This window comes from Crinia signifera, chromosome 3 (genome assembly GCF_055691185.1).
Source record: "Crinia signifera chromosome 3, ASM5569118v1, whole genome shotgun sequence".
Lineage (NCBI taxonomy): Eukaryota > Metazoa > Chordata > Amphibia > Anura > Myobatrachidae > Crinia > Crinia signifera.
The window spans coordinates 282,564,076-282,592,074 of record NC_139219.1 but is presented as its reverse complement, the minus strand read 5'-3'; the positions used below and the strand labels follow the sequence as shown (position 1 = coordinate 282,592,074).

At 47.9% G+C, this 27,999-nt stretch overlaps 1 protein-coding gene across 1 annotated transcript in view; it reads left to right on the top strand.

The window, feature by feature from the left end:
* LOC146062741 (vesicle-associated membrane protein 1-like) overlaps positions 1–27,943 on the top strand; it is a 42,250-nt gene extending 14,307 nt beyond the window's left edge. Inside the window, exons 3-5 of the mRNA XM_083174781.1 lie at positions 15,938–16,096; positions 18,214–18,265; positions 27,645–27,943. Of these exons, the coding sequence (XP_083030907.1) occupies positions 15,938–16,096; positions 18,214–18,265; positions 27,645–27,661 (228 nt within the window). The 3' untranslated portion in view covers positions 27,662–27,943. The remainder of the gene's footprint in view (positions 1–15,937; positions 16,097–18,213; positions 18,266–27,644) is intronic.
* The last annotated feature ends 56 nt before the right edge of the window (positions 27,944–27,999 follow it).

Genomic DNA, 27,999 nt, shown 5'->3' with positions numbered 1-27,999 from the left:
ATGACTGCTTTGTAATCCTCTGATGGCGTATCCATTCGTATTAGCGGCCGCTAATACGAATTCGTACAGGCAGTCTGCACGGATCAGTCAGATCCGTGCAGACTGCATTGTGTAAAAAAAAAATAGAAAAATAAATAAATAAATAAAACGGCGTGGGGTCCCCCCCACAGCCATAACCAGCACCAGGCTGAAAGAGCCAGGGCTGGTAATAAAAAAATCAGGAAACCCGGCAAATAGGGGTTCCCCGATTTTTTAAAACTGGCCCCAGGCTCCAGGCCGCAGGCTCCAATCCCAAAATACGGGGGACAAAATGACTAGGGGTCCCCCCCGTATTTTAAGAACCAGCCCCAGGCGGGGCGTGGCCTGACCGGGAGAGAGAGCAGACGCATCCTGCTGAAGCTCCGCTACCCCATAGCCACAAACAGCCACTTTGGGGAGTTTCATACCCCCTTCCTACATACCAGCCGACCTCCCTCACCCCACAGAAGCAGCGGGCATCGAGCGGGCAGCGCAGCGGAGCCGGGGGACGTTATATAGCGTCCCTGCGGGTTGCGGCCTACCCGCCGGAAAAGCCGGGGCCTCGATTTCTGCAGCCAGCCGGGACGCGGATACCGCGACAACGATCGCGGGCTTGGAAACCCGCTAGAAACACCCAATCTGTCTCCCACACCCTGTACCACTCCTCCTGCCTCCGTGGACGCTCCCAGCGGACATCTACAGCAGTCTGCCTGAACTGGAGGGACAGGAGACGCCATTGAAGGTCCTCTACTCTCACAGGCTGGCAGCCATTTTATATACGACAGCAACTCACAGAGAAGCCTCATTACAAAACAGTGAGTACAATCCTGTCTATACTGAACAGCCCCAGCACGACTGAACTCTAAGCATATCTGTTTGCTGCTCCTCAACTATCAGATAAAAAGCTGTACATATATATCACCGGCAGCTAAGAGACTTTCCCCAGCCTTTTTGCAGCTTCTCACTGAGACTCTGTCTCTGCTCCCTGCCTGGTCTGCAGCCACAGGTGGAAGTTTCCATCCTCCATCACCCCCCTAAAAAGACCTTTATGGCCTTTTGCTGAAATTGTATGCTGCCCACCTGAAGACAAGTTTTCTTACATAAATGATTGCAGATATGCTGGTCATTCTGCTACCCACATCCTACAACTAGCTATCTCCATTTGAATCTCACTTGCAGCTGATTTTGTCTATCTTATTCTCTATGCTAATTACCATGGTCATGTACTGAACATCTCTTATATGAGCCTCACCTCGACCACTGTCTCCGATACGCTCTGATACAGATATCATTCATACATACTTTTCTACTCTGACCCGCATACTTTTATAGTATCTTTCATAAACAAGCCCCCACTGCCCTCCGCTACCATGCAGTCCCTCCCGCAGCGTCAGGAGAAGAGACGAGCAGAACCGTATACGACAACCGACTCTGAGAGTCAAGATCAATCACCTGTCCATAAAAAAGCAGTGGCAGCTCAAGACTCTTATGTTACATATAATGTGGTAGTGGATGCAATTACAGCTACTATGGGTCCATTACTGTCCAAAGCGGTAGCAGACATCACAGCTCAGCTACACCACCTCACCCACAGGGTTGAGGAAACCGAACACAGAGTCGGCGAAATCTTCCAGGATGTCTCCCGCCTGAAAAGAGATGTACCACGACTAGACAAAAGCAACTACCAGCTCTGGAATAAGGTGGATGATCTCGAAAATAGGTCACGACGGAACAATATCCGCCTGGTAGGCCTTCCAGAAACAATTAAGGGCCCAGCACTAGCTCACTTCGTCCGGAACACCTTGCCCTCCCTTTTAGGCATAGAAACGGACTGTCGAGACATGGTAATCGAAAGAGTCCACAGGGTGGGCCAAAATCCCACATCTACATCCAACCGCCCCCGAGTGGTCCTGTTTCGTTGCCTCAACTATCTCCACAAACAAGCCATCTGGTCAGCCTCTCGGAGCAAAAAAGAAATTCTCTGGGAATCCTCTAGACTGTTTCTATTTCAAGACTTTTCCGTGGAACTGTCTCGTGCCCGAAAAGCTTTTTCCCCGATCTGCTCTCGTCTGGTGACAGAGCAGAAAAAATTTGCAATGATCTACCCAGCCAAATTGAGAATCTTTGACGGGACTTCCTTCAAAGACTTCAACACCCCACAAGACGCCGAGTCGTTTCTCAGGGAGGAAAGACAGCACGTTGATCATTCGCCAGATATATCTGACCCTCCACCAGGACGCGGATGAACTTCACAGGTTCCCCACATCTAGCGATGCCTAGCGGCATAGTCCAATATGTTTAAACAGTTGTTATGTGTTCATTTAAAATTACAACTTAACATGTTAGGCTACTTTCACAGTAAGTTCATAGCCAGTTTTCAGAGGCCTACATGGCTCTTTAATTGTGTTGAATACCACGGAATTGCTCTTATTGTCTTGCATTATAATAGAGTAAAATTAATGCCGGGGCGTATTTAAAATTCATCCTTTTTATATCATTTATTCAAAGTGGTTAGGTTCGAGGTTCATTGCTATAACCCCTCTAACTAGAGTGATTATGTTTGGTTTTATAGTAATAGTAATTGGTATAGTCATGCTCAGTTGCTTACCTCAGATTATTCGAATTGGGCCACCGTGCCCTTCATTAACCTTGTTTTCTTACGTGTTGTTCTGTCCCCCCTTGTCTGTCTGTCACCCTCCTCCTGTTCTGTCCCACCCCCCCTCCTATAAACCGAAATCTTATGGGTTTAGTATTCTTACCTTACACTGGTGCGATTACGACTCTCCTATTACTTAAATGTCTTTAAAAATTGGAACTTGGAACGTGGGAGGTATTAACTCCCCGGCCAAAAGAAGGAAAATCATTACCTATCTTGCCAGGTTGGGATTGGATGTGGCTTGTCTCCAGGAGACGCATCTGACTGCAGCCGAACATCTCAAATTACAGATGATGGGCTGGAAATTACTGGCAGCTGCCCCATTCAATTCCAAATCTCGCGGTGTGGCTATTCTTGTTAAACGCTGTTTAAATGTCTCCATCACCAAGACCGATATTGATCCCGACGGTCGATACCTCATAGCGGACATAACAATTGACAATGTTCCTTATGTTTTCTGTACGGTATATGCCCCAAATGTATACAAGAAAGCTTTTTTCACATCCCTAATTGCTAGACTGCTCCCGTATGACCCCTCCACTCTAATATTACTGGGAGATCTCAACTTAATATCCTCGCCCATCCTAGACAGATCCTCCTCCCAAAGAACCCCCATTACACTACCAAAACTAGGTGTACCTGCCCTAGCCAAACAACTCCAACTTATAGATGCATGGAGGGCAATCAATCCAACAGAAAGAGACTACACTTGCCTTTCTTCCGCCCATCAAACTCTATCTAGAATAGATTATATTCTGCTGGCCTCCTCACTCTTCCCTAATATCCAAGAAACTGTCATTGAACCAATCTGCTTATCCGATCATGCCCTTATGTGGATAAGCCTCCACACCAACACTAACAGAGGCTCTTTCAGACTATGGAAATTCCCAAACTACCTCTCCCAATCTATCTCTTTTCGAAATAAATTAGATGCAGCCTGGATGGATTTCCAACACACAAATACAGAAAGCGCGGAGTCAAACCCAGCTTTGTTTTGGCAATCAGGGAAGGCTGTCATGCGCGGAGTAATTATCTCCTACGTTGCAGCTGAAAATAAAAAGATGGCCACAGCCTACCTTGATTTACAAACAAATCTCACAAACTCGTTCCAGGCATTTAAATCGACCCCATCCCCTAGCAATAAAACAGCCTACAACACGGCTAAAATTCATTTTGATGAATACCTAAAATCAAAAAGTGAAAGGTATATGTTCTCATCTAATTTCAGATTTCACCGCTACGGAAATAAAACGGGCAAACTCTTATCGAATATACTGCGAGGCTCGCAACCAACCACATTAGTACACCCCTTACGTAACGCAGATGGAACTATGGTATCGTCAAGCAGCCAGATAACCGATGTGATGAGGACTTTTTATTCTCAGATCTATACAGAACCCCCCCAGAACATAAGTGACACCCCGATAGAGTCATCTCCCTCCTCCTGGGTGTTCCCCACCCTCCCTCAATACCCTGAGGAATATGCTGATAGATTAGAAGCCCCAATCACACTAGACGAGGTCACGAGAGTGATCCAACAGTCTAAACCTTCGAAAGCCCCTGGTCCGGATGGTATGTCCGCAGAATTCTACAAGATTCTCTTGCCACGGCTTGGCGACTATTTGGTTAAATTCTATAATCATATCATCACTACCCAATCCATTCCGCTATATTTCAATTCTGCGGTTATTAGACTGCTCCCCAAGCCGGGCAGAGATCCAGCTCAGCCGGGATCCTACAGACCCATTTCACTACTTAACTTTGACTACAAAGTATTTACGAAAATCTTGGCAGACCGATTAAAATTCCATTTGCCGCGGATCATCCACCCGGACCAGACAGGGTTCATAGTGGGCAGACACTCCGTAATAAATGTTAGGAAGTTGCTAGGAACTATCCATCAAATGTCAAACACACCCCCCTCATCCCCCAAGCTAATTATTTCCTTCGACGCCGAGAAGGCATTTGATTTAGTTAACTGGGAATATCTTTTTACAACAATGCATCATTTTGGTTTTAACCCTGGCTTCATTAACATCTTACGCACTTTATATAGCTCCCCAGTATCTCAAATATCATGTAATGGCTCTATTTCCTCATCATTTACAGTGTCAAGGGGCACCAGGCAAGGCTGCCCATTATCCCCCCTTCTATTTGCCATCGCTATAGAGCCCTTAGCGATTGCGATTCGTAATTCCTCCCTAATCGAGGGGATCTCTGTCCGAGATCATGTACTTAAAGTATCTTTGTATGCTGATGATATGATTTTGTTCTTATCTAACCCTTCTACATCTCTTCCCGCAGTACTCGAGTTGATAGCTACCTTCGGCCGGGTCTCGGGATATAAAGTGAACTTAAGCAAATCAGAGGTCCTCCCGATTCAAGGTGCACCATTATACTTCCAAACATCACCGTCACTCCAACCCTTCCACATCTCCTTCACTTCCATTAAATATTTAGGCATTAATATTCCCTCGAACCTTGCTGATCTATATAAAATAAACTTTACCCCAATAATTGAAAAAATCAAGAGGTACTTAGATAGTTGGATGTCCCTGCCCATCTCCCTTTTAGGACGAATGGCGGCGATCAAAAGCGTACTGTTCCCCAAAATTTTTTATATAATGCAGATGCTACCCATAACTCTCCAACCCAAGGATATAAAGGCCCTCAATTCCCTTTTCTCTCGCTTCCTATGGCAAGGGAAAAGACCCCGAATAGCCCTCGCCAAACTGCGTCTGCCCCGTAACAAAGGAGGACTGGGTTTTCCAGACCTGACACAATACTCCAACGCCATATTCTTCAGATATATTGGTGACTGGCTGCTTGACAACAGTTCATACACAGATACCCAACTAGATTCCGCTCTGTTTGCCCCGTTCTCCCCAAATGGTCTGCTTCACACTAAATGGTCGGAACTCCCAACTTTTATTAAAGAACATCCTTTATTTACCGATACATACAGAGCTTGGATAACCATCTCAAAGAAATTTCATTGTAATCCCTTATACTCTCCATATATCTCTCTATGGGGCAATCCAGCCTTTCCTCCGTCTCTAACTAACTCCACCTTCTCCCAATGGAAAATGAAGGGCCTGGCCTCCATCAATAAAGTGTTTGACCCCGGAGGGGAATTGCTTTCATTTGCTGACCTCCAATCACGATACCAACTCCCCGCCCAAAATTTCTTCATGTACCTTCAAGTTAGGCACTATGTCCAATCACTTCCTAAACCTAATAATTCTAATAATTTGACATGCCTTTTCCAATCTCTTCTCAAACTTATCCCCTCTGTCCCATACAGAATTAGCTCCCTGTATATACCATTAACCTCTTTAACAGCGTCTTCTAGTTGGTCTACAACCTTACAAAAATGGTCCACAGATACTCCAAGTATTTCCGCACTGCCCGATCTTCTGTCCCAATATGACTCTACCCTCAAATATCTACAATCCTCCTATTTACAGGAAGTTCATATCAGAATGATCCACAGAGCATACATCTCACCTGCCCAGAGGAAACACATGACGGACTTAGAGACAGGGGCATGTGTAAAATGCGCATCATCACACGCAGACTTCTTCCACTGCATCTGGGGATGCGGGAAGATACGGAAATTCTGGAACAAAGTGATACAATTTATTAATTCCATGCTCTCCCTGCACCTGACCCCTGACCCATTGGCGTGCATCTGTGGTAATTTCAAAAATTGGAATTTAGGCTCCGACACACAAAATAAACAATATAAAATTCGACTACTAGCCACAATAATCACGGTAGCAAAAAAAATTATACTTATTCATTGGACTACCCGGTCCGCTCCCTCACTTATAGAAGTTAAACAGAAATTGATTCAAATTTTATACTGTGACAGACGTTCTACGATTCCTGATATAGAGGCAGGTGTAGAGAAATTCTATAAAAAATGGGAGTACTTTATTAACACTCTCGATACTCAATCTCAAGATCACATTATGAGGCTGTTTGAAAATACCTCCTGGAGTCTGCTACGCCGGATTGCGACTGGTAATTGATATTCCTGATTAAATATGATGTATATTATTCGTATTTTATTACAGCATCACCAGATCTTCTGACTTTGATTTCTCACTTTATACTCCCCTACATTGTCTTCCTAATGTGTGCCCCTCCCCCTGTATGTCTGTATCCCCCCCCCATACAGCTGTTTTGTTTTCAAGAGTAAGTTTATCTTATTCTAATTTACTTCTATTCTTTCTTAGATCGGATACAAGTATATTTCTCTTTTTTCCTTTTTTTAGGATCTTTATTATATTATTCCTATTGATCTAGAGTAATGTTATTTGTATGTAACGCTGCCATATAGGACTGTTGTATACATTGTCTTTGTACCAGGATCCTGTTATGTCATGCTTGTAACTCATCGGTCATCTGTTTGACAATTGTTTCTTTATTTTGTATGGAAAAAATCCAATAAAATATATTTAAAAAAAAAAAAAAGAACCAGCCCCAGGCAGTGGCGTAACTAAGTTTTGGGCGCCCCCCGCCCCCCCGCCAAGCACCCCCAATCCCCCGCCGCCCATGCAAACCCCCCCCCCCCATCCCCCGCCGCCCATGCAAACCCCCCCAATCCCCTGCAGCCTTACCTTTAGCGCTGGTCCCGGCGGCTCCGTTCTTCTTCTGCTGAGGACCACCACAAAATGGCCGCCCCCATACAGCAGACAGTTTCAGAGAACTGTGTGCTATATGGGGGGCGGCCATTTTGTGGTGGTCCTCAGCAGAAGAACGGAGCCGCCGGGACCAGCGAGATAGGTAAGTCTGCGGGGGATTGGGGAGGGGGGGTGTAACTATAGCACCGCAGCCCCCGGCGCCCCCCCCCCCCCCCCCGCGGTGGCGGGGGCTGCGGTGCTATAGTTACGCCGCTGGCCCCAGGCCCAACCAGCCAGCAGGGTATTGCCACAGCCGGGGGGAGACTTTTTATACAAGTCCCCCCGGCCAAAGCATTAACCCTACCGACCAGCCAGCCTGGCCAGGGGTCCTGGGGGAGTGGGGACCCCCCCAATAAAGGCCCCCCCCCCCTCCAGGACTTACCAGACCAGGCTGAAAACTGGTGCTGTCCCCGGTGACCCTGGGGTGTGGTCACCGGGCTGATTCCAGTGTAAAAAATAGAATAAACTATTGTTTAATACTGTGGAACTTTGAGTCTCAGCAAGCCTCCCCCGCATGCTGGGACTTGGAGAACCACAAGTCCCAGCATGCGGGTCATTAAAGGGCCCACTGGCACTTGTAGTTCCACAGTATTAAAAATAGTCAAAAAAAAACTTTCATACTGATACTTACCTATCTTACTATACTTACCCGTAGGTAGGTCCCCTCACACTCTCACATGCCAAACTCTGACACCATAGTGCCCATTACACATTAGACCACACATGGTAATGCCCCATAATTATGCCACACGCCTTAATGCCCATTACACCACACACCGGAATTCATATTGCATATTATGCCACATAATTGGCGCTTACCTACATGCTGGTTGTCAGGAGGTACATGCTCTTTGCCACGAGGGATGACTTGATGTCAGGCGGAGTTAAATGCTCATTGCTTCAAGGTATTACATGCTTGTTGCCAGGGGGGATGAAATGCTCATTGCCACTGGGGATGGGGAATACATGCTTGATGCCAGGGGTAGTTAAATGCTGGTTGCCATGGGGGATAACATCCTTTCAGCGAGTGCACCCTGGGCAGAGCAGTGCACTTGCTGTCCCCATTACAGCTGGACAGAGTGGTGTAATGGGAATATAGCTGCGCAGTGGGCAACCCAGCGGCTCAGGTCAGGGGCTATTTCAAATGTCACACCGGCTTGCCAGCACACAGTCCAGCAGCCAATTTAGGAGCCACCACTGCCTGATAGGTTGCCGCCAGTTTCAATTGGCTTGCGAGCCAGCGGGACATTTGAAATAACCTCTGATACAGCCACGGCAACAGCAGGACAGCTGTACGCCCCCGACATTTCTTCCATAGTAGGTACCAGCAGCCGCAGACCTTCTCCCACTGCTGTTCCTGGAAGCCGAGGCAGTCAGTGACATCAATCGAGTCCCGGCAATAGAGAAAGCGGGGGTGTTCTGCTGCAGCTGCAAAGCAAAGTTACAGCCCACAGTATAACTAATGATGCTGCGGGACCTTTCTTTACACTGCAGTAAAATGCTGGAAATGACAGGGGCATGCACGGGCGAATGGCAGGGCAGCAGCTGAGTGTGTGACCACACCACGGCCTTCATAGGAGCCATGCAGACTGGTCACCTCACCTGGCTGCAGAAGCATCAGAGGAGGAGGTGCCCGAGGAGGGAGCAGAGCAGGCCCTAGATAAGTTGATGCCCATGGCAAAGTTTTGTCTGGTGCCCCCTAGCACCGACGCAAGTTCACCATATACGACACACCATAATACCCGTGATACATTACGCCACACACTGTAATGCCCATGTCACATTATGTCACACATCATAATGCCCGTGTCACATTATGTCACACAACGTAATGCCCGTGATACATTATGCGACACATCATAATGCCTGTGATACATTCTTGTACATCGTAATGCCCTTGAATACATTATGCCAGACACCGTAATGCCCTGTAATGCACTGTAAGGAGGAGAAGCTGAGTTCAACTACGGGGATATTAAAGTCGTAATTTGCTGTGTGCGCTGCCACCATCCAGTGGATGGTGCCCAGCTGTGAGGGTTGTGGACGTGGCCAGCTGGGGGGAGTGGACACGGTACTTGTTTTCTAGCACGGCGCTTGTCATATGCCATCGCATACCACTACTTAAAGGTATGCGATGGGATGCGATGGGACCCGATTTTAGGGTTTTAAGAGCTGCACTGTACAATTTCAATATCGCGTCGCATCACATGCCATTACAATGGCATGCGATGCGACCCGATTTTTAATTGTACAGCCACGCGTCCTCCGACCTTTTCATACCCCCACTATCCACATCGGCATGGAGTTGATTTTAGATCGTGTGGCGAGCGCACCGAGCCCGAAGCGTGGCGAGCGCAGCGGAATACATGTGAAGTAATCCGCGTCCGCTCACCACGTTTTGGGCTCGGTGGCTCGCTGCGCTCGCCACACTATCTAAAATCAACTCCACGCCGACGTGGATAGTGGGGGTATGAAAAGGTCGGAGGATGCGTAGTGGGGGTGGCTTTAACAATGGGGGTGCATTTAACATAGTAATCACCCATCAGGGTGGCTGTACAATTAAAAATCGGGTCTGATCGCATCGCATCGCATGCGATCGGGTCACATGCGATGCGATCAGATCGATATGATGGCATAAGATAAAAATCGTGGGCACGGTGCTAGGAAACAAGTACTGCTGACACTGATGGAGGGAGTGTGGTGCAGGTTTTGGGTGTGACCCTGATGAAGGCGCACCCCCTGCTTGATGCCGCTGGTCCTAGCCTGGGAGAGGTCAGGAATGAGTTACTAAAGCTGCTGTCTGTTACTGAAGGAACTGGAAAATCTGAGTGGCAGAGAGAAGGTGCAGGCTGGCCTTGAAGGTGACAAGCACCAAAGGGGTGCTGGAGCTAGGAAACAAATCTCCCAGAGCAACAGTGAGCCACCTGCGGCCCACAGACCCAAAGCCAATCAGGACGATTCGCTTGGTGTTGGCCTCAAATTTAAAATGCTGCTGTCCAGGCTCATGAGTTTGCAGTATCCCCTTAAAGATGGAACTGCGCAACAGTTCACTTGGGTGGGAAGAGCTCATTGCTATGTCACTTCGCACACATACATACACACACACACACACACACAAACACACACACACACACCTTGTTCCCCTCAGTCCGTACACCAGTACACACAAATAGCCTGCTCCCCTTAATCCCTACACAATACACAAAGATTGTTCCACTCAGTCCCTGCACACAAGCATTACCTTTTGCTCCAAAGACCGCAGGAGCCAGCAATAGGAAGGACCAATGACCAAGGACCAGGCTGGCTGCTGCTGCACTCAGTCTCAGACTAGCCGTGCCTAGGTAAAGTTGGGGGCGTGGCCTAATCACGGACCCGTGGCCACGCCCCTTTAAAACACAAGAATGCTAAACAAACAGCGTCTGGCTACAGGAGGAGGCCACAGGAGCAGCAGGCTCCGCAATCCGGCTGTGTAACCGTAACCTGACATCATGCTCCTGCTGAGTGCTGACAACAGAGGTGTGTGGCTCGAGTCTACAATAATGCTGCTGCCCGCACGACCAGGTCCAGTACTCTGCAGGCTGTCAGACATATGCTAATACGCTACACCCGCGAGTGGGTGGAGCCATGTGTAGACACCCAAAAGGAGGAGTTACCTTATAGATGCGGTGGGGGCCGTGCCTCCCCAACCTCACGGATCTCAGTCTGGAGTCTTCTCTTGATACAGGAATGGGCACAGAACACTCGACCACTGGGTTAGGTTGACCTTTTATTTTCAAAGCAGTCACTATGGACGTCAACCTCTTTCAGTTAACAACTTAACAATATTATCACAACAAGTGAACAAATTGTAATAACATTCAAGTAAACGGACATGTTTTACAGTGCAGTAAACATTCAAGTAAAAGGAAATGTTTTACCATAATGTCAGGCAATACAGAGAAGGAAACGTTTTACCAGCATACTAAACAGTGCAGACAAGGAAATGCTTTACCATAATACTAGGCATTACTCCTATAATCAATCAGTACTTCTGACCTCTATTTACTGTAGATTCTTTGCATGCATATAACCTAGGGTTACCGGTAACCATTACCCTAACTAAAGTCCCGGATTGCAGGTCCTAATAACCTGACCCGTGCACAAGGGTTTCGGTGGGGCCCAAGCGGTGCTCCTATCTGAAGATGGGCCAGGGGAAAAACAATATAAGAAGGGCTCTTGGTTTGCTGTAAGCGGGGTCGCTTTACTAGGGCGTGGGTGAATCCCACTTGGAGTCCTGGAAGGGTTAGATCACTCTCAAGTGTTGGTAAGGAGGCCTTTGGGCCCTTATAGTTACCCTGTTTCCTTACCCAGGCGTCCGGCTGGGATCAGTAAGTCTTCACCAGTGCTGTGTACCCTCCTGGGAGTGCTAGTGTGGGCGCCTAGACGTTGCCACAATCAGCTACACAGGACTACTGGCCACTGGCCTGCACTGTGGCTCTCTATGCGGCCTCAATGGGTACAACCCTGTCATGCGCTAGGGGTGTCCATGGGTCCCTGACCCTATAATGTGCCTGGCGGGCGATATAATAGGGGTGGTAGGCAGGGGCACAGTGTGCAGTAAGGTACCTGTATCGGCTGCAGGTGCTGGTTCCAACCAGTCTCGATCTCCCGGACTCTGTCACCGCTGATCTGTCCCTGGTGACTGCATCAATGGTGCCTCTGCTGTCCAGGCTCTGCTGCTGCTTACACCATGCTGCTGGGCTCTGGCTACTATGCTCTGTGCTACCCACGTGCTGGCTGCTGGGCTCTGGCTGCTGGGCTCTGGCAGCTTGACACTGTGACTGCTGTGTTCTCTTGCACAGTTTGCACGCTGCCTGACTGGCTCCTTCTCTCACAGACTGGGCTGCCACTCATTACTGGAGCTCTGTGCTGCTCAAGTGTCTTTCAGGCTGCATGGAGAAGTCTCCTCTCTCTGTGCTAGCTGCTAACTTCCTCAGTCACCTCTGACCTCTCTCTTCCTGTCACACTCCAGCCTGTCTGTGTTTAACTCTTTAGGTCTGAGCTGTGCCTAGTGCTGGGGTATATTAACCCCTGGTTAACTGGAATGCACGGCACCTATTATTCCACAGTTATGGGGTGTTACACATGTCTATTTTCGGCCTCACCTTTGTCCGGCCTCCCGGGAAACTTCCCGGTGACTTACATGGCCAATCCGCCCCTGTGTGGACAGCACAATGGCCAGCACCATACCCATCATTTCTGACTTGCCTATATCAGTCGCTGACCAATTTCCTATCAATAGTTAGATTTCTCTTTGTAGCAAGTACAGATGGAGCGCCTCTCATTCTTGCCCAGGGATCGCCAGAATCTGTCCGCTTCAGGGAGACGGACAGGGTTGGGGGGGGGGGGGGGGGTGCGGCAAGGCGGCGGGGACCCGGGGCGACCGGCGGTGAGGCGGCGGGGACCCGAGGGGGAGCCCCGTTGTAAGGGGACGCGCGCGCATCCCCTTACGGCGGTTGGCGGGGGATGGTGGATGACGATTCTTCCGCCATCCCCAGCAAAGATTACTCCTGCTCCATCTGTATGCACTAAGGGGATATCTGATATTGTATTCCATGGCTGAGCTTCTATTCCTGCTTACAGTGCTCACAGCTAGATGGCAATATAAGCCAAACATCCAACCATATACTACATAGGACAAATCTTGTGTTTCCACATTTTCCAATCCACTACATTTTCTGACAACACTATCGGGGTATTTAATGTTTCCCCATATTTCCACATTTCAGAAATAAGGGGATTTCACTATTTTCGCAAGGAAAATGTCCGGGATTCGTGTTTGCAGATCCGGCTCTTTGGCAGTTAAATTTGTGGATCCAATATCTTTTCTGATTTTCGGAAATTGGAAAAAAAATTAAAAACATTAAATAGATGGAATGCGAATTCCATTTATTGTTTGCGAAAACGGGTGCTTTTTTAACATTTTGTGTCCCTATCCCTATGAAGCTACTGCATTCCTATTTGTCATAATAGTATGTTACACAATGCAACTTGCATTCATTATCAATACACAGAGATACACCAGGGTTGCCAACCCTCCTGGAAAGGCCGGGAGGGTCCCGGAAATCGCAGTGCAATGAATGAAATACCGACATTGCACTGCCAGGGTCGGGGCTAAAATGACGAGTTTGCTATATGAGATACACTGATTGTTTTTTTTTATGGAAACTTATCATGTGATAAAAACTCACTTATTACTGTGATTTATCAATAAAATATCAATAACATTTCACCAGCGACACTAAGCAGAACAGGCCATTTAGCACATTTGCAATTGCACTAAATTGCAACTCCTGTTGGTGTTGTAAATCTGTCCAAGGTCCACAAGGACTTCCCTCAGGAACCCCCTGCCTGTCTCTATACTGTGACAGCCCACTCACACCCAGCCACCCACACACACCAGGAAAGAGCATCATTCATTGGCACATTTATTAATAGACTGGGGGTAACGTATAACAAGTTTAATCTCTGATAACAATTTACTGGTTGGGATCGATGTAACCAATAATGGAAATACATGGAAAGCTATAAAACAATGCTTGTGGAAGAAGACGGAGCAAACAATGGCATTGGATATTGACATTTAAAAGAAGAAACTAACGATGATGACCGGTGACAACATCAATATAAGAACATGTGTGAATAAGCTGGTTCTCCATGGTGATACTTTCAAGTGTCACCCTGTTATATGCGGGATGGTATTGAGATCCCAGAGCTTGGGATGCCTGCGCTTAGAAGACAGACAGCGGCATCCCAATGTTCAGAGCGAACCTAATAGTTAAGTATATTAACCCTCCGCCCCCTTGCCAGCCTCCTTAGGGCCCAAGCCTAATCCCCACCCACCCACTCAGCCTAATCATAGCCGTACCCCCTTAGTGTCTATCCCTAACCCTCCCTTCTTAGTGCCTAACCCTGACCCCCCTGCAGTCTAGCCCTAAACCTCCCACGACACTCTGGTGTCACAATTTTAATCATTGTCATACTGAATGTCGATATGTTGACTAGAACCCCTCTCTGTGCATGTGTGTCCTTGGGTGCATGCACATACTGTACAGGTTGAGTATCCCCTATCCGAAATGCTCGGGACTACGAGCATTCCGGATAGGGGAATTTTTCCGGTTTTTGGAATAAATTTTTGTAGCCATACTTACCTGTCCCCTGATGGTGTCCGGTGGTCCCTCGGCGTCCGCGCAGTCCCCGGGCGTCCACAGCAGGCCTCCGGCATCTTCTCCAGGGTCTCCAGCGGTCCCAGGAATGCATTGCGCGAGTGTGCGTGGACGCCCTGGGACTTGGTAAGTATGAAAAGAGGGTTAGGGGGGTTAAAAAAAAAATTCGAATGATTCCAAAAACCACGGTTTTTGGAATAATTCGGATAGGGGATGCACGGATAGGGGATACTCAACCTGTACTAGTGTGTAAAGGAAGGAACAGAGGGATCTGGGCAGGGCCATCTTAACGGGGGTATGGTATAATACCCCGACAGTCGGGATTCCGACAGTCAGTACTCCGACGTCAGAATCCCGACTGCACAGCGTGGGGAGCGCAATGAAGCCCCTTGCGGGCACGGTGGCGAGCTGCGCTCGCCACCTATTTTATTCTCCCTCTATGGGGGTCGTGGACCCCCACGAGGGAGCAGTCGGGATTCCGACGTCGGAGTACTGACTGTCGGAATCCCGACTGTCGGGGAGCCGTCCGGCACCCCTTAACGGCATTGTGGGCCCTAGGCAAAGCAATGCACTGGGGCCCCTACTTCAGTTAAAAAATATCATAACTTCCTGTGATATCTCTCCACCTGCTATCAGCCATCCAGCAATTAGCAGCTTACAGCCAGTACCTGTGTGGCTGCAGGCCGGTAGTGAATGTTTCAAAGAAGATCGCTACTAGTCTCACAAGAAACTCCAGAGGCACCAGCAAACCCCTGCTCAAAGGACCCTAGAATTGTGGCATATAAGACTTGAAACTGTGGCCAAATGTAACCTGTAATTCCGGCACCCTAGTTAAAATGTCAAACTACTCCCCCCCCCCCCCCCCCCACACACACACACGCACATAAAAAAAAAAACAGACTGCCACCAATGTCCACTTTTCAGCCACTCAAGTGTGGAGGTGACATCTTAGAAGTACCACAGCTGCCAGGTGCACTAGTAGACCCCAGCCGCCACCTTCCTTTTGTGATAGGCACGCTCTCTGGTGCCCCCCCCCCAGATTTCAGCCCCTTCAGCAGATGCACAAAGCTGTGTAATGTTAGAGTCGGCCCTGCCTCTAATATCTATAATGATTTAGGGAGAACATTACTCCTTATCCCTTATCATAGGTTTTCCTATTGAGCACTGCTATAATATTCCGGTGTTTATACATAAATGATCCTCCCTTCTGTATTATATAGTGATCGCATCGAAACCTTGTCTCCAACTTCCCAGCACATCGTAAATGAGAAGCTGCTTTTCTACTGTTTTGTCTCTTGCGCCTCTTAATGTCTCTCGTGTACTTATAATTGCCATGTGTGTCTTCTGTGTTACACTGACGGTGATGGCAGGTGGTGGACATCATGCGTGTTAATGTGGACAAGGTACTGGAGAGAGATCACAAGCTGTCAGAGCTGGACAACAGGGCAGATGCCCTCCAAGCTGGGGCTTCCAAGTTTGAGACAAATGCAGCGAAACTGAAGAGGAAATCCTGGTGGAAGAACTGTAAGGTGAGAGGTACAGGAGACTCTGAATACAGAAATAGAATTATGCCATAAAGCGATTATTGCAGAAAGTTCATAAAGAGGAAGCAGATTAGAGCCCAATCCTGGTGCTCACCCCGGGGAAATGTAACCGGTTCCCAGCATCTGGCACTTACTAGCCGCAGTGTAATGTCACAGCAGGGGGGGGGGGGCGCATTTGGTGGGGTTCCACTACCTAAACATTTGCAACCCCACACTAGTCAGGCCAGGGATTACTCAGGAATTGGGAACCCCCAATAATCGGTTCCCCCACCCAGGGCAGACCCCAAACTTGACCTGAAGCCCAGGGCTATATTCTGTACCCCTGGTGGCAGTGGGTGTGGGGTGTTGATTGTGAAAACGATAGAAATAATATTTTCTTTTAATGAGGGTCTACCAGGGACTACTAGTGCAGTTCAGTCCTCGTGTCCAGTGGGGTCTTGACACAATAAAAAAAGTCCGTTCCGTGGATTGGCAAATGCATGTATATACGTACAGCGCATAGAGCCTCTTACCTGAGAATGACATTTCCCACGTGCGTTATGCACTGATTGGCTGAGGAGTGACTCGGAATGCTTTGGTAGGGGGATCCAGGTGTGTCCCCCTCTGTGGTGTTAAACCACCATTAGCTGGATGCAGGGGCTGGTAGTGGATAATACAGGGAACTCTACTCTTTTTGTCGTCCCCCTGTATTTCCACAACCAGGACTGGCTCACAGCACGCATGCAAATGGATGTTTTGCATAAACATCCATTTGCAGCCTTGCGTGCGGGATCGAATCCCCGACCATCGAATGATTTCTTAAGCACTTTCAAATCTTAGACACTCATTTGCGGTGCCCTGCTACATGAACAGGGCAGCTGACATCTGGTGCACTAAGATTCGCAGCCACTCTCCGCCGCACATTGCCGGCTACTACATAGATAATTATCGCATATGCACTAACATATGCGATAATTATTGCAAAGGACAGATCTGACGCAAAGGCCGGCGATGCCCGACACACCGCCTCGCCGCAGCGAAAACCCAGTGTGCGGGTTTTCCTCAGGGCCGGATTTGCCATTAGGCCCGTGAGGCACGGGCCTAGGGGCGGCACAAATTAAGGGCGGCAGGCAGCCAGGACCCGTCCCCCAGCTCCTGCCTCCCCTTACAGCCGCCGGGTTATAGCATGTGTCCAACACCAACATCCTGCCCGGGATTGTGCCACCCCAGCGCCGGGCACCGCACGCGTGAAGCCCACTCACACTCGTCACAGACCGCTGTCACTCCTGTGGGAGTTGCTTATCGCGGGGCAGAGGGTACTGTTATACATTGCTCCCTGCTTCTGCCTTCTTCTAACTTCTCTCCTCCCTCCCCGCCGGCATCGGTAGCCCTGCTCAGCAACAGGCGCCCCATGTCAGGAGGACGGGCAGAGGAGCTTTGCCGGTGGTCCCCGGCATTCATCCAGCGCCCCAGTGGCCTCCCCCGCTGCCCCTCGGGCAGGCACAGGATTGTGTGTGGCCGGCAGCCTCGGCCTGTCAGGGGGCGCAGCTGGGTGTGTGTACTGCTGCTGGCGGGGGAATGACAGGGGGAGTGACAGCGGTCACACAGCACAGGCTGCGGCGGCTACAGCGGCTGCGGGAGCAGGTGAAGAGGCTGACCGGCCAGGTGGAGGCGCTGAGGGGGGGGGGACTAAAGTGTGGTGCCTAGGGGCGACCTGACCCCCAAATCCGGCTCTGGTTTTCCTGCATATCAAAATCCTGTAAAAACCCTGATAATGGGGTTATTGCCGCATTTTTTGTTTAATGCATCCCGCCCAGAGCCTGCACATGCTTATAAATGGTTATGTGCATGCGCAGAAGCAAAACATCGCAGCCCTGTGCGAACGCGCAGGGAAGCGAAACAACCAGAATGACCTCCAAGGTGTTTCAAAATCTCACCTTGTAATGAAACCTAAATTACAAGTTGCGAGTTTTCCCAAAGTACAAATACGATAAACATCCCACCTTAAATAGAACTCTCTCATCTTAGTAAATTTATCTCTAACAGTCACAAAATGTTATAGGAACAATATAGTTATTCATGTCTAGTAGGGTGTGACAATAAATGTCTTTATCTCTTCACAGATGTTGATTGTCATGGGAGTGGTGTGTGCAATAATAGTCATCATTCTTATCAGTAAGTAAATGGAATGTCTCCATAACCATATAGAGAATTATGTGCAGTGCCTATTGTATATATACTCTTTGGCTGCACTGTTTTTACTGTCCCTCAGGTCCAGGCTGGTGAGTTTGACAGAACCATGCACAGATCAGCGAGATATGTGCATGGTTCTGCCCAAAAAAGTGTGTAAAAATAAAAAGCTCTTTTTGTCCCCCATATTTATGGAACGGGGGGGGGACCCCATCACTTTTTCCCCCATATATGGGAAACAAGGAACGGCTCAATGATCCCGGGGCTGGTTATGCTGGGGGCATGGTTTCGGGGGGACCTCGCACCATTTGTTTTTACAAAAAAAAAGCACATTCCCGTTAATAAAATATCGTCAGAAATCTAAAGTGATGTCTGACTCTGTCTAAAAATTTGCACCCTATTACTTCTCGCCCCTGAAGTGCAGGTCTTCTCCCGTGTAGGTGCATGTGGAGGTAAATGTGTAATTATTAGATGCCCTTTCCTCCATGCTCTGTGCTGTGGTCAGTGAGGAGTACATCTGAAGGATGGAGTCCTGTCACTGCACTAAACCATTCCACTAGTTCTGGAGTCACTTACGATACCTGCATTGGTCCTACAGTAGCCCTGCGGGTGGTCTCGGTCCTCCTGCATGTCTCCAGCGGCGGCTCCCGCTCCTGCTGCTGTGGCTCTGTCCTCCGCTCCCTGACGGCGTCCCAGCCCCTGGGCTTAGGACGCAAGGCTGTCTCCTCTGCTGGGTGCCGCCATCTTCCCTCCGGGTCAGCTGACTGAACTGACCAATGACATCCAGCCCCAATCCTCCAGCTGCTACTGATCAGTCCCAGGTGATTGAGGGTATAAAAGTGTTCCAGCTACAGCATTCAGATGCCTGAGCAACTCATTAGCCACTGTGACTACTAGCTGTCCTGCTGATTCTCCAGTGTGCAGGTTCCTAGTTCCAGGCTCCGTCGGTGAAGTCCGATATCCTCCAGCATCCGCCGGTGCAGTCCGGTAAAGCCATACCTCCCAACAGTCCCGATTTTATCGGGACAGTCCCGATTGTCAGGGCCTGTCCCACCCGCGGGCGGCAGTGTCCCGCGGTGTGGGGGGGCTGTTGGGAGTCCCCCCTGTCAGCTGCTAAGCAGCGGGGAATAAACGCTGTGCGCATGCGCACAGCGTCTATTCCCGCAGCCAGGGGGCTGGGGGCATGGCTAGAGGCTCACAGAGCCTCTGGGTCATGCCCCCATAGCGGCAAAATGGGGGCGTGGCCTCGCGGGGAGTCGCAAGTATAGGCCACGCCCCCAAATTAGCCCCCCCCCCCCCCGAAAATTTCCTGCTTGACTACAGAAGTTGGGAGGTATGGGTAAAGCCACAGCATCCATCTGTAAAGTCCGACATCCTCCAGCATCCGCCGGTGCAGTTCGGTAAAACCACAGCATTCCGTCGGTGAAGTCTGTCATCCTTCAGTGTCCGCCGGTGGAGTCCGGTATATCTACAAGCGTTCTTTGGTGAAGTCCCACATCCTTCAGCATTGTCTAGTCGGGCAGTTTGGTAACACCTCAGCCTCTGCCGACACGGCCAATCGTCTACCTGGGATCCTTTAGGGCTAACCACTGCTCTCTGTCTTCAGACCTGATCTTCCTGTTCCAGTTTCGGTCATCCATCACCATACTCACAGTAGTTTTCCCTACCACCACTCATTCATGAGAAAGAGCTATATACATCCCCCATGCTTCACCTTCGACAGCAAACCAGCTCAGCCCATTCCTGCGTCCAGAACAGGTGAGCCTGAGTCACAAGTCGTGACAGTTTGCTCAGGCCCTAAAATGGATACCGATCAGGAGCAAGAAATGTCTCCAGTGCTTTACAAAACCTAGCATCTTGACTGGTGATGCAAGAGAGTGCCCATGGGCAGGTTCTACAATACCTCCAAGAACTTTCTGTGTGTCTGGATTGTATTCAAGCCGTGCTTCCAATGCCTGTGCCTCCTACTGGTGGTGCGGCAGCCCCCTCTGCTCCTACGGTTTCTTCTGCACCTGCTGTGAAATCCCGTCTGCAGTTACCTACTCCTAATCGCTTCGATGGAAATCCAAAGCAGTGTCGTGGGTTTCTAAACCAATGTGAGGTGCAATTTGAACTCAGAATTTTCCCACGGCCAGATCCAAGGTGGCCTATATCATTTCGTTGTTAACCGGTGCCGCTCTGGACTGGGTCTCTCCACTCTGGGAAGGTTCAGATGTGTTAGTATCCAATTACCCCGAGTTCATCTAGGCCTTCAAGAAGATCTTTGACGAACCGGGTAGACCGGTGGCTGCCTCCTCCGATCTACTGCGCATCAAACAAGGCTCTTGTCCTGTGTTTCAGTACGTTATTCAATTCAAAGTACTATGGAACAACGAAGCCTTGTAAGCTGCTTTTCTTAACGGCATATCTGAAACACTTAAGGACGAACTGGCTACCAGGGACCTTCCCTCTACTTTGGATGAGGTTATCTCCTTATGCAATAAGATAGACCTACGTCTTCACGAACGGGGCATCGAGAGAAGTAAAAACGAACATCCTAGGCCCAGAGCAGTTCCCTTGTCATGTCCTAGTTCTCCAAACCCAGAGGAATCTATGCAGATTGGGCGCACCCGACTCTCGGATGAAGAAGGTCTCCGTCGCAGCAAAGAGAAGCTTTGCCTTTATTGTGCGTCTCCAGATCATTTCCTCAGTTCCTGCAAGATCCGTCCAGGAAACAGCCGCTCCTAACTTGTTCCGGAGGAGTCAGGTTGGGAGTTACAGCGAAAACTTCTCCTCAATCCGATTGTGTCCTTAATGTCATTTTGGAAACTCAGTCTAAGACCCTTTCTTGTTCTGCACTCATTGATTCCGGGGCTGCAGGGAATTTCATGTCATCGGCCACGGCACAAAAGCTAGAATTACCTTCAAAATCGTTACCTCAGCCTATTACTCTGACCGCGGACTCGGATTAAGGAGGGGACTGTTTTACATGTCACAGAACTTGTCACCTTAAAAATTGGTACTCAACATCAAGAATGGCTCGAGTTTTTCTTGCTACCTTCCATCACTCAACGTCTTGTACTAGGCCTTCCTTGGTTGAAATCACATAACCCGCACATTGATTGGCCATCCTCTCGAATCATCTCCTGGGGGGTCAATTGCTCCAGAACCTGTATTTCACATGTACTTCCCCTTCGCAACGCAGTTAAAGACTCTTCTATTACTTCCCAGACTACTCTCCCTGAAGTACAGTATATAGAGACTTTGTGGACGTTTTTCTGAGCAAGCCGCGGAGCAGTTACCTCCACACCGTCCATGAGTCTGCCCTATCGATTTGATCCCCGGCAAAACTCCGCCCAGGGGACGAATCTACCCGCTCTCAGTACCAGAGACCAAGCAATGTCCGATTATATTTAGGAAAACCTCAAGAAAGGCTTCATACATCCATCTTCTTCTCCGGCTGGGGCTGGCTTCTTTTTTGTTAAGAATAAGGATGGGGGTCTTAGGCCTTGTATTGACTTTCGAGCCCTTAATGATATCACTCTCAAGAACAGGTATCCGCTGCCGTTAGTTACAGAGCTCTTTGACCGGGTCCGAGGAGCCACCATCTTTACCAAGTTAGATCTCAGGGGAGCTTATAATCTGAGACGAATCAAAGAGGGAGATGAGTGTAAGAAGGCATTCAATACTCGGGATGGCCATTACAAGTATTTGATCATGTTGTTTGGCCTTTGTAATGCTCCGGCAGTCTTTCAAAATGTTGTTAATGAAATCTTCCGTGACATCTTATACAAGTTCGTAGTGGTATACCTGGATGACATCCTTATCTTCTCACGAGATCTTCCCACCGATCGCTCCCACGTAAGAGAAGTATTACTGTGTCTTTGAGCCAACCATCTTTATGGAAAATTATCCAAGTGCATATTTGAGGTTCCCAGTGTCACCTTTCTTGGTTACATAATTTCTGGCACCAAATTGGAGATGGACCTGAGAAGCTAGCAGCAATCCGAGATTGGGAGCTTCCGACTTCCCTAAAGGCCACCCAGAGATTTCTGGGATTTGCAAGCCTTAACAAGAAAGGGTCAATATCCAATCACCTGGCCACCAGCTGCTGTTTCTGCCTTTCAACGTCTCAAACTTGCTTTTACCACAGCCCCTGTACTCCGGCAACCTGACCTAGAAGAACCATTTATTGTTGAAGTAGATGCATCAGTTTTGAGTGTAGGAGCAGTTTTCTCGCAGTATGCTTCAGACAAGAAACTTCATCCCTGTGGGTACTTCTCACAGAAGTTCTCATCTGCTGAGAAAAATTATACCATAGGAGAACAAGAACTTTTGGCCATTAAAATGGTGCTTGAAGAGTGGCGGTATCTGCTAGAAGGTGCTAAACATCCTATCACCATTTTCTCTGAACATAAGAATCTACTCTATCTCAAGTCAGCGCAATGTCTGAACTCTCGTCAAGCACGGTGGGCTTTGTTTTTCTCCAGATTCGACTTTAGACTCAAATATCGGCCTGGGTCACAGAACTGTCCAGATCAATGTTTACTGGTGGTGAAGATTCTTCAATTAATAATCCTATCATGTCTCCAAAAGCCTTTGCTATTACCCAGTTGTCCCGAGTTCCACCTCCTGGCAGATCTGAAGTTCCACCCCATCTACATGGCAAATTACTATCTTGGGCTCATTCCTCGCTATTTTCCGGTCATACGGGAGTACAAGAGACCTTTACATTTTTACAAAGGAACTATTGGTGGCCGTCTATGAAAGCGGATATACAAGACTTTGTTAAATCTTGTCCCACTTGTGCTCAACACAAGTCCTCTCGAAGTCCTCCGGCCGGCCTCCTTCGACCTTTACCCATCCCGACTCGACCCTGGTCCCATTTAACCATGGACTTTATCACTGATCTTCCCTCCTGTAACTGCTATACTACCATTCTCGTAATCGTTGACCGTTTTACTAAGATGGCACACTTCATCCCACTAACTAGCCTACCTACTGCAGCTAAACTAGCCCAAATCTTTTTCTGAGAGATTTTCAAATTACATGGTTTACCCCTCGAGATAGTTTCAGACCGCGGTTCACAGTTCATTGCAAAGTTTTGGCAGGCATTGTGTTCTTTATTGAAGATTAAACTCAATTATTCTTCCGCTTACCATCTCCAAACAAATGGTCAAGCTGAAAGAGTAAACCAAGAACTAGAGACTTTCCTTTGCCTGTATATTTCTTCCTCACAAGACGACTGGGTTGAATTTCTTCCCTGGGCTGAATTCTCACACAATTTTTGCTATCATTCTGCCACTAACACAACACCATTCTTTGCTAATTATGGTCAATATCCACAAGTTCCAGACTTCAACCAGCTACCTATGTCCGAAGTACCTGCCGCTTCTACCCTCACTCAACGTCTCGCCAAGATATGGAGAGAGATTCAAACCTCATTGAAAAAGGCCTCCATACGTTATAAAATATTTGCGGACAGAAAACGTCAAGCCATGCCAAAATTTAAGCCAGGAAATCATGTCTGGCTTTCTAAACGAAACTTGAGGTTGAAGGTCCCAACCATGAAATTCGCTCCGAGGTTTATTGGTCCATTCCCGATTGAAAGGGTCATCAATCCGGTTGCCTCGAAACTAAAATTACCAAGGCATTTTCGGATCCCAAACTCTTTTCATATCTCACTTCTCCACTTGCTAATCCTCAATAGCTTCCAGACTTCGGGCCCTAAAACTCCTCAAGTACAGATCAGTCGGGGAGTTGAATTCAAGGTTGCCAAGATTCTGGATTCACGTTGTCGTCATGGACACTTACAATATCTCATTGATTGGAAGGACTATGGTCCAGAGGAAAGATCCAGGGTCAAAAAGGTTGATATTCATGCCCCATGTCTAATTCTGAATTTCCATTTGAAATTTCCCTGGAAACCTAAAAGGTGTCCTGGGGCCACCTTGAAAGGAGGGGGTACTGTCAGCGCTGCTGCCGCCCGTCGCCCCCCGCCAGCCGCACTTACCTCTCTGGACTTCTGGATGGCTGTGCTGCAGGTGGTCCCAGTCCTCCTGCATGTCTCCAGCGGCGGCTCCTGCGTCCTAAGCCCCTGGGCTTAGGACGCAAGGCTGTCTCCTCTGCTGGGCGCCACCATCTTCCCTCCGGGTCAGCTGACTAAACTGACCAATGACATTCAGCCCCAATCCTCCAGCTGCTACTGATCAGTCTCAGGGGATTGAGGGTATAAAAGTGTTCCAGTGTTAAGGTCCTGCCACTCGGACTCACAACGTGGGAATCTGATATATGTGCGCTACAACTTCTTAAAAGCAAGTAACACTTGAGTTAAATGTTTAGAGAAAGTGCCTTGTGAGACCTCCAACGACCATGAGGTCACAGCCTGAGTGGAGCTTGTGGCCAAGTAAAGGGCACACATTAATTTCTGCAGCCCAGGCACTCCATAGTTGGCACCCCCATAAGGGTCCAAATCATCTCTCACCTGCTCATATACGTTCAAAAGGTTATTGCGGTTCAGCCTAAACATGCCCACAATGTGTTGATCAGAGAGGGAGTCCAGGTACAGCCTAGCACGATACCTACGTGAAGCACGCAGTAATCGGGGTACCTGGATCTGGCACGCGGCAGCTTCCCTCCTCCTGTGCAGCTCCTCCAAATTACCAAAGTCACAAACAGCCAGCTCCACACCACTCTACACAATCTCCATCTCTCAAACCCTCACAGGTGTCCTTAATGATGTTTGAGTATATGTAGGGGAGTTTATGAATAAAATTGAGGACACCTGTGTGAAAATTAACCACTTCTGCATTTAACTTTTGGGTCAATTCGTCCATGAGGACCTGGTCTGCATCATTGGCGATTTTTAGACACTTCCGAAATGCGAATTCCGTTAGCGCATTCCATTAAATAAGCGATTTGTTTACTTTTCAATGAGAAAACATCTGGATGCGATAAAAATGCGAATTTAAACAGGTAAGTGAAAAAAGTGCACTAAGTTATCGCACAAAATGAGCGATCTACGTGACTTAGCGCACCCTATTAAGTAAGCGGTTTCGCCAAAATGTGCGAAAATGCCATTTTGTTGCCTAAATATCGCACAAATTGAACTAGCGTATCCTATTAAATGTCACCCACTGTTTCCTTTATATAAACTGTGTGAGAGCTGGTTTTTTAATCAAACTATTTTTACTATATTTTACTTTACTTTTCTCCAACTGTGTAATAAGTGTTATTTACTAGAAATAGATTTTTGTTGTGTACCTGAGCACTGAGTAGGTGTCATGGACTAGCTGCAAACACTTGAGGGATCTGACTAGGATCCTTCTAGTTGCGGAAGCATAAATAAATAAATTAGATGGTTCGTGTTTGAGCTCTGTCCTAGTGGTGTTTGAAGTGTCCAAAATATGAGCGTTGTCAACTAACGGTAATGATATTGACACAATGGTAAATTTCAATTATTTTACTTCAAAAAAAGGAAAATATATATAATTGGTGATTTCAAGCAACAAATCAATAAATTAAAAAATCAATGGATTTAAAGTCCTGGTCCTAACAAGTCTGCAGTGCTGTGCTAGATTTTGTACATCAGCCCGTGTGTCAGATATGCACCAGCAATCTTCTGCTTTATGTATTGGAGCAGGGATTTGTGTCTTTTACGTTTCAAATATGGATTTATAGTCTCTTTAAAGTCTTATAAATATCTGAATGCGGTGTCCCACTAATCAGATAAGCATATGTGGATCTTCAGGTACCCCTTTTAAGCCTTGTGACTCTGTGATTTTCGGAGGAGGGAGCAGGAAGGTGCAGCTTAGGGTCGCCGACGTCCTTTCTGCTCACCCCCGGATGGTCTCGGCATCGAACGTCAGTGGGGGCACTCTGGGCGCTATTTTCCTCTGGTGGCTTGCAGGGACTGAGCGTGGTCCAATACTTGTATGATATACAATGATGTTTTACTGACCCCCCACTATCCACGCCACCCCGAAGCCTGGTGAGCGCAGCGAGCCCCGTGAGGGGCGGCGGAACGTGTCCTCCCGACGTTTTCATGCCACCACTATCCACGTCGGTGTGGAGTTGATATCATATAGTGTGGCGAGCGCAACGAGCCACCGAGCCGTAAGCGTGGCGAGCACAGTGAGCCCCGCGAGGGGACGTGGAATACATGTAAAGTAACCGCGTCCCCTCGCTGTGCTTGCCACGCTTCGGGCTCAGTGGCTCGCTGCCCACACCACACTATATAAAATCAACTCCACGCAGACGTTCCGCCGCCGCTCGCCACCCTTCTGGGTGGCGTGGATAGTGGGGGGGGGGGGGGGTCAGTGAAACCTCATTGTATGTCATACAATTGTATAGCTAATGGCATGGCATCGCACCCTATAACATCGCATGCGATCGCATGCGATTTTGCGATAGGTGTGATGCGTTCCCCTGAGGCCAACAGAGCAGTGAATGAATTACTTTTAAAAATCGCATCGCACGGCCCTAAAATGGTACATGAGATGCAATGTGATGCGATTTTACTACGGAAAATAGACCTGTATGCTTACAGTGTACTGGGTGCCCTGCTAGGAAAGAAGTACCTAATTTGTTATTTACACTATCATTTACCTCCTCATTAGTGATCTGATACAGTTTTCCAAAACAAACTAAGCACTTCAGCCACAAAAGTGGCAGCCCCTATCATTAAAGTACTTGGTTTGTTAAATTTTGCATGTCCCTTTTAATATTATTTATTTATTATTATTTATTAACAGTTTCTTAAATAGCGCAGTATATTCCATTGTGCTTTACAAAGGAGACAGTGATACAGCAAACAGGGTATTTACAGACAGTCAAAATGTAGGAGGGCCCTGCTAGCAAGCTTACAATCTATAGGGAAATAGGCATTGATACATAAGGATAGATACTGTATTCTTTATTGCATCGATTCCACCAGAAATATCCTACATAATTGAGAGTGGGAGGGCCCAAGAACAATTCCATCTTGCATCACTTTATTTGTCTGTCATTGATGTATGGCAATGTTTATAGATGTTCTATAAACTGCTGTATGCAACTTAGTAACCCAAAAGCTTGCTGCAGCCTTTGGCCAATATTGGAGGAAATAATATTATGAGCTATGACGTAGTCAACATGAACTGGAACCAACTGGCATAGCATTGAGGTAAATAATAATGCAGTAACTAAAAAAAGGTCTAAAATATGTGAATTTACTTGTTTTTATAAATATAAAAAAATACAGATACGGCCAGGAAGCGTCTATGGGCTCGCAAAGCAGCGTATGTACACGGTCTTACTGAATCACCCCCTAATTCTCCTGTTTTCCTTTTACTGAATTGTACCCACTAAATAAATTGCCATTTTCCCCTTTGCTTTTATCTTACAGTTTATTTCTGCACTTAACGATGTGGACACCTTCTTCTGCCCTTCCATTTTCTACACTTTGTCCTCTGTAGTCCTCCATGAGCCTCTCCACTTGGCCGTTCCCATCATCTGGCACCATCCTGGAGCGTGAGAGCAGATGATCACTAGTGTAATGGGCTCGTATGCAGTGCAATGAAGAGCTTGCCGCAGTGAAAAATTGTATACATAGAGTTGTCTTCCATAGAATCCTCTGAGCAAGCACCCAAGTTGCTGGCCTGACCAGGGTTGAGTTTGTGGGAACTTTTAAATAAAAGTATATCTGTTGTTGTGTGCCTGGGCAAGGTATTATGTTCTCGTCTTCTCGGGTTTTGCTTTCA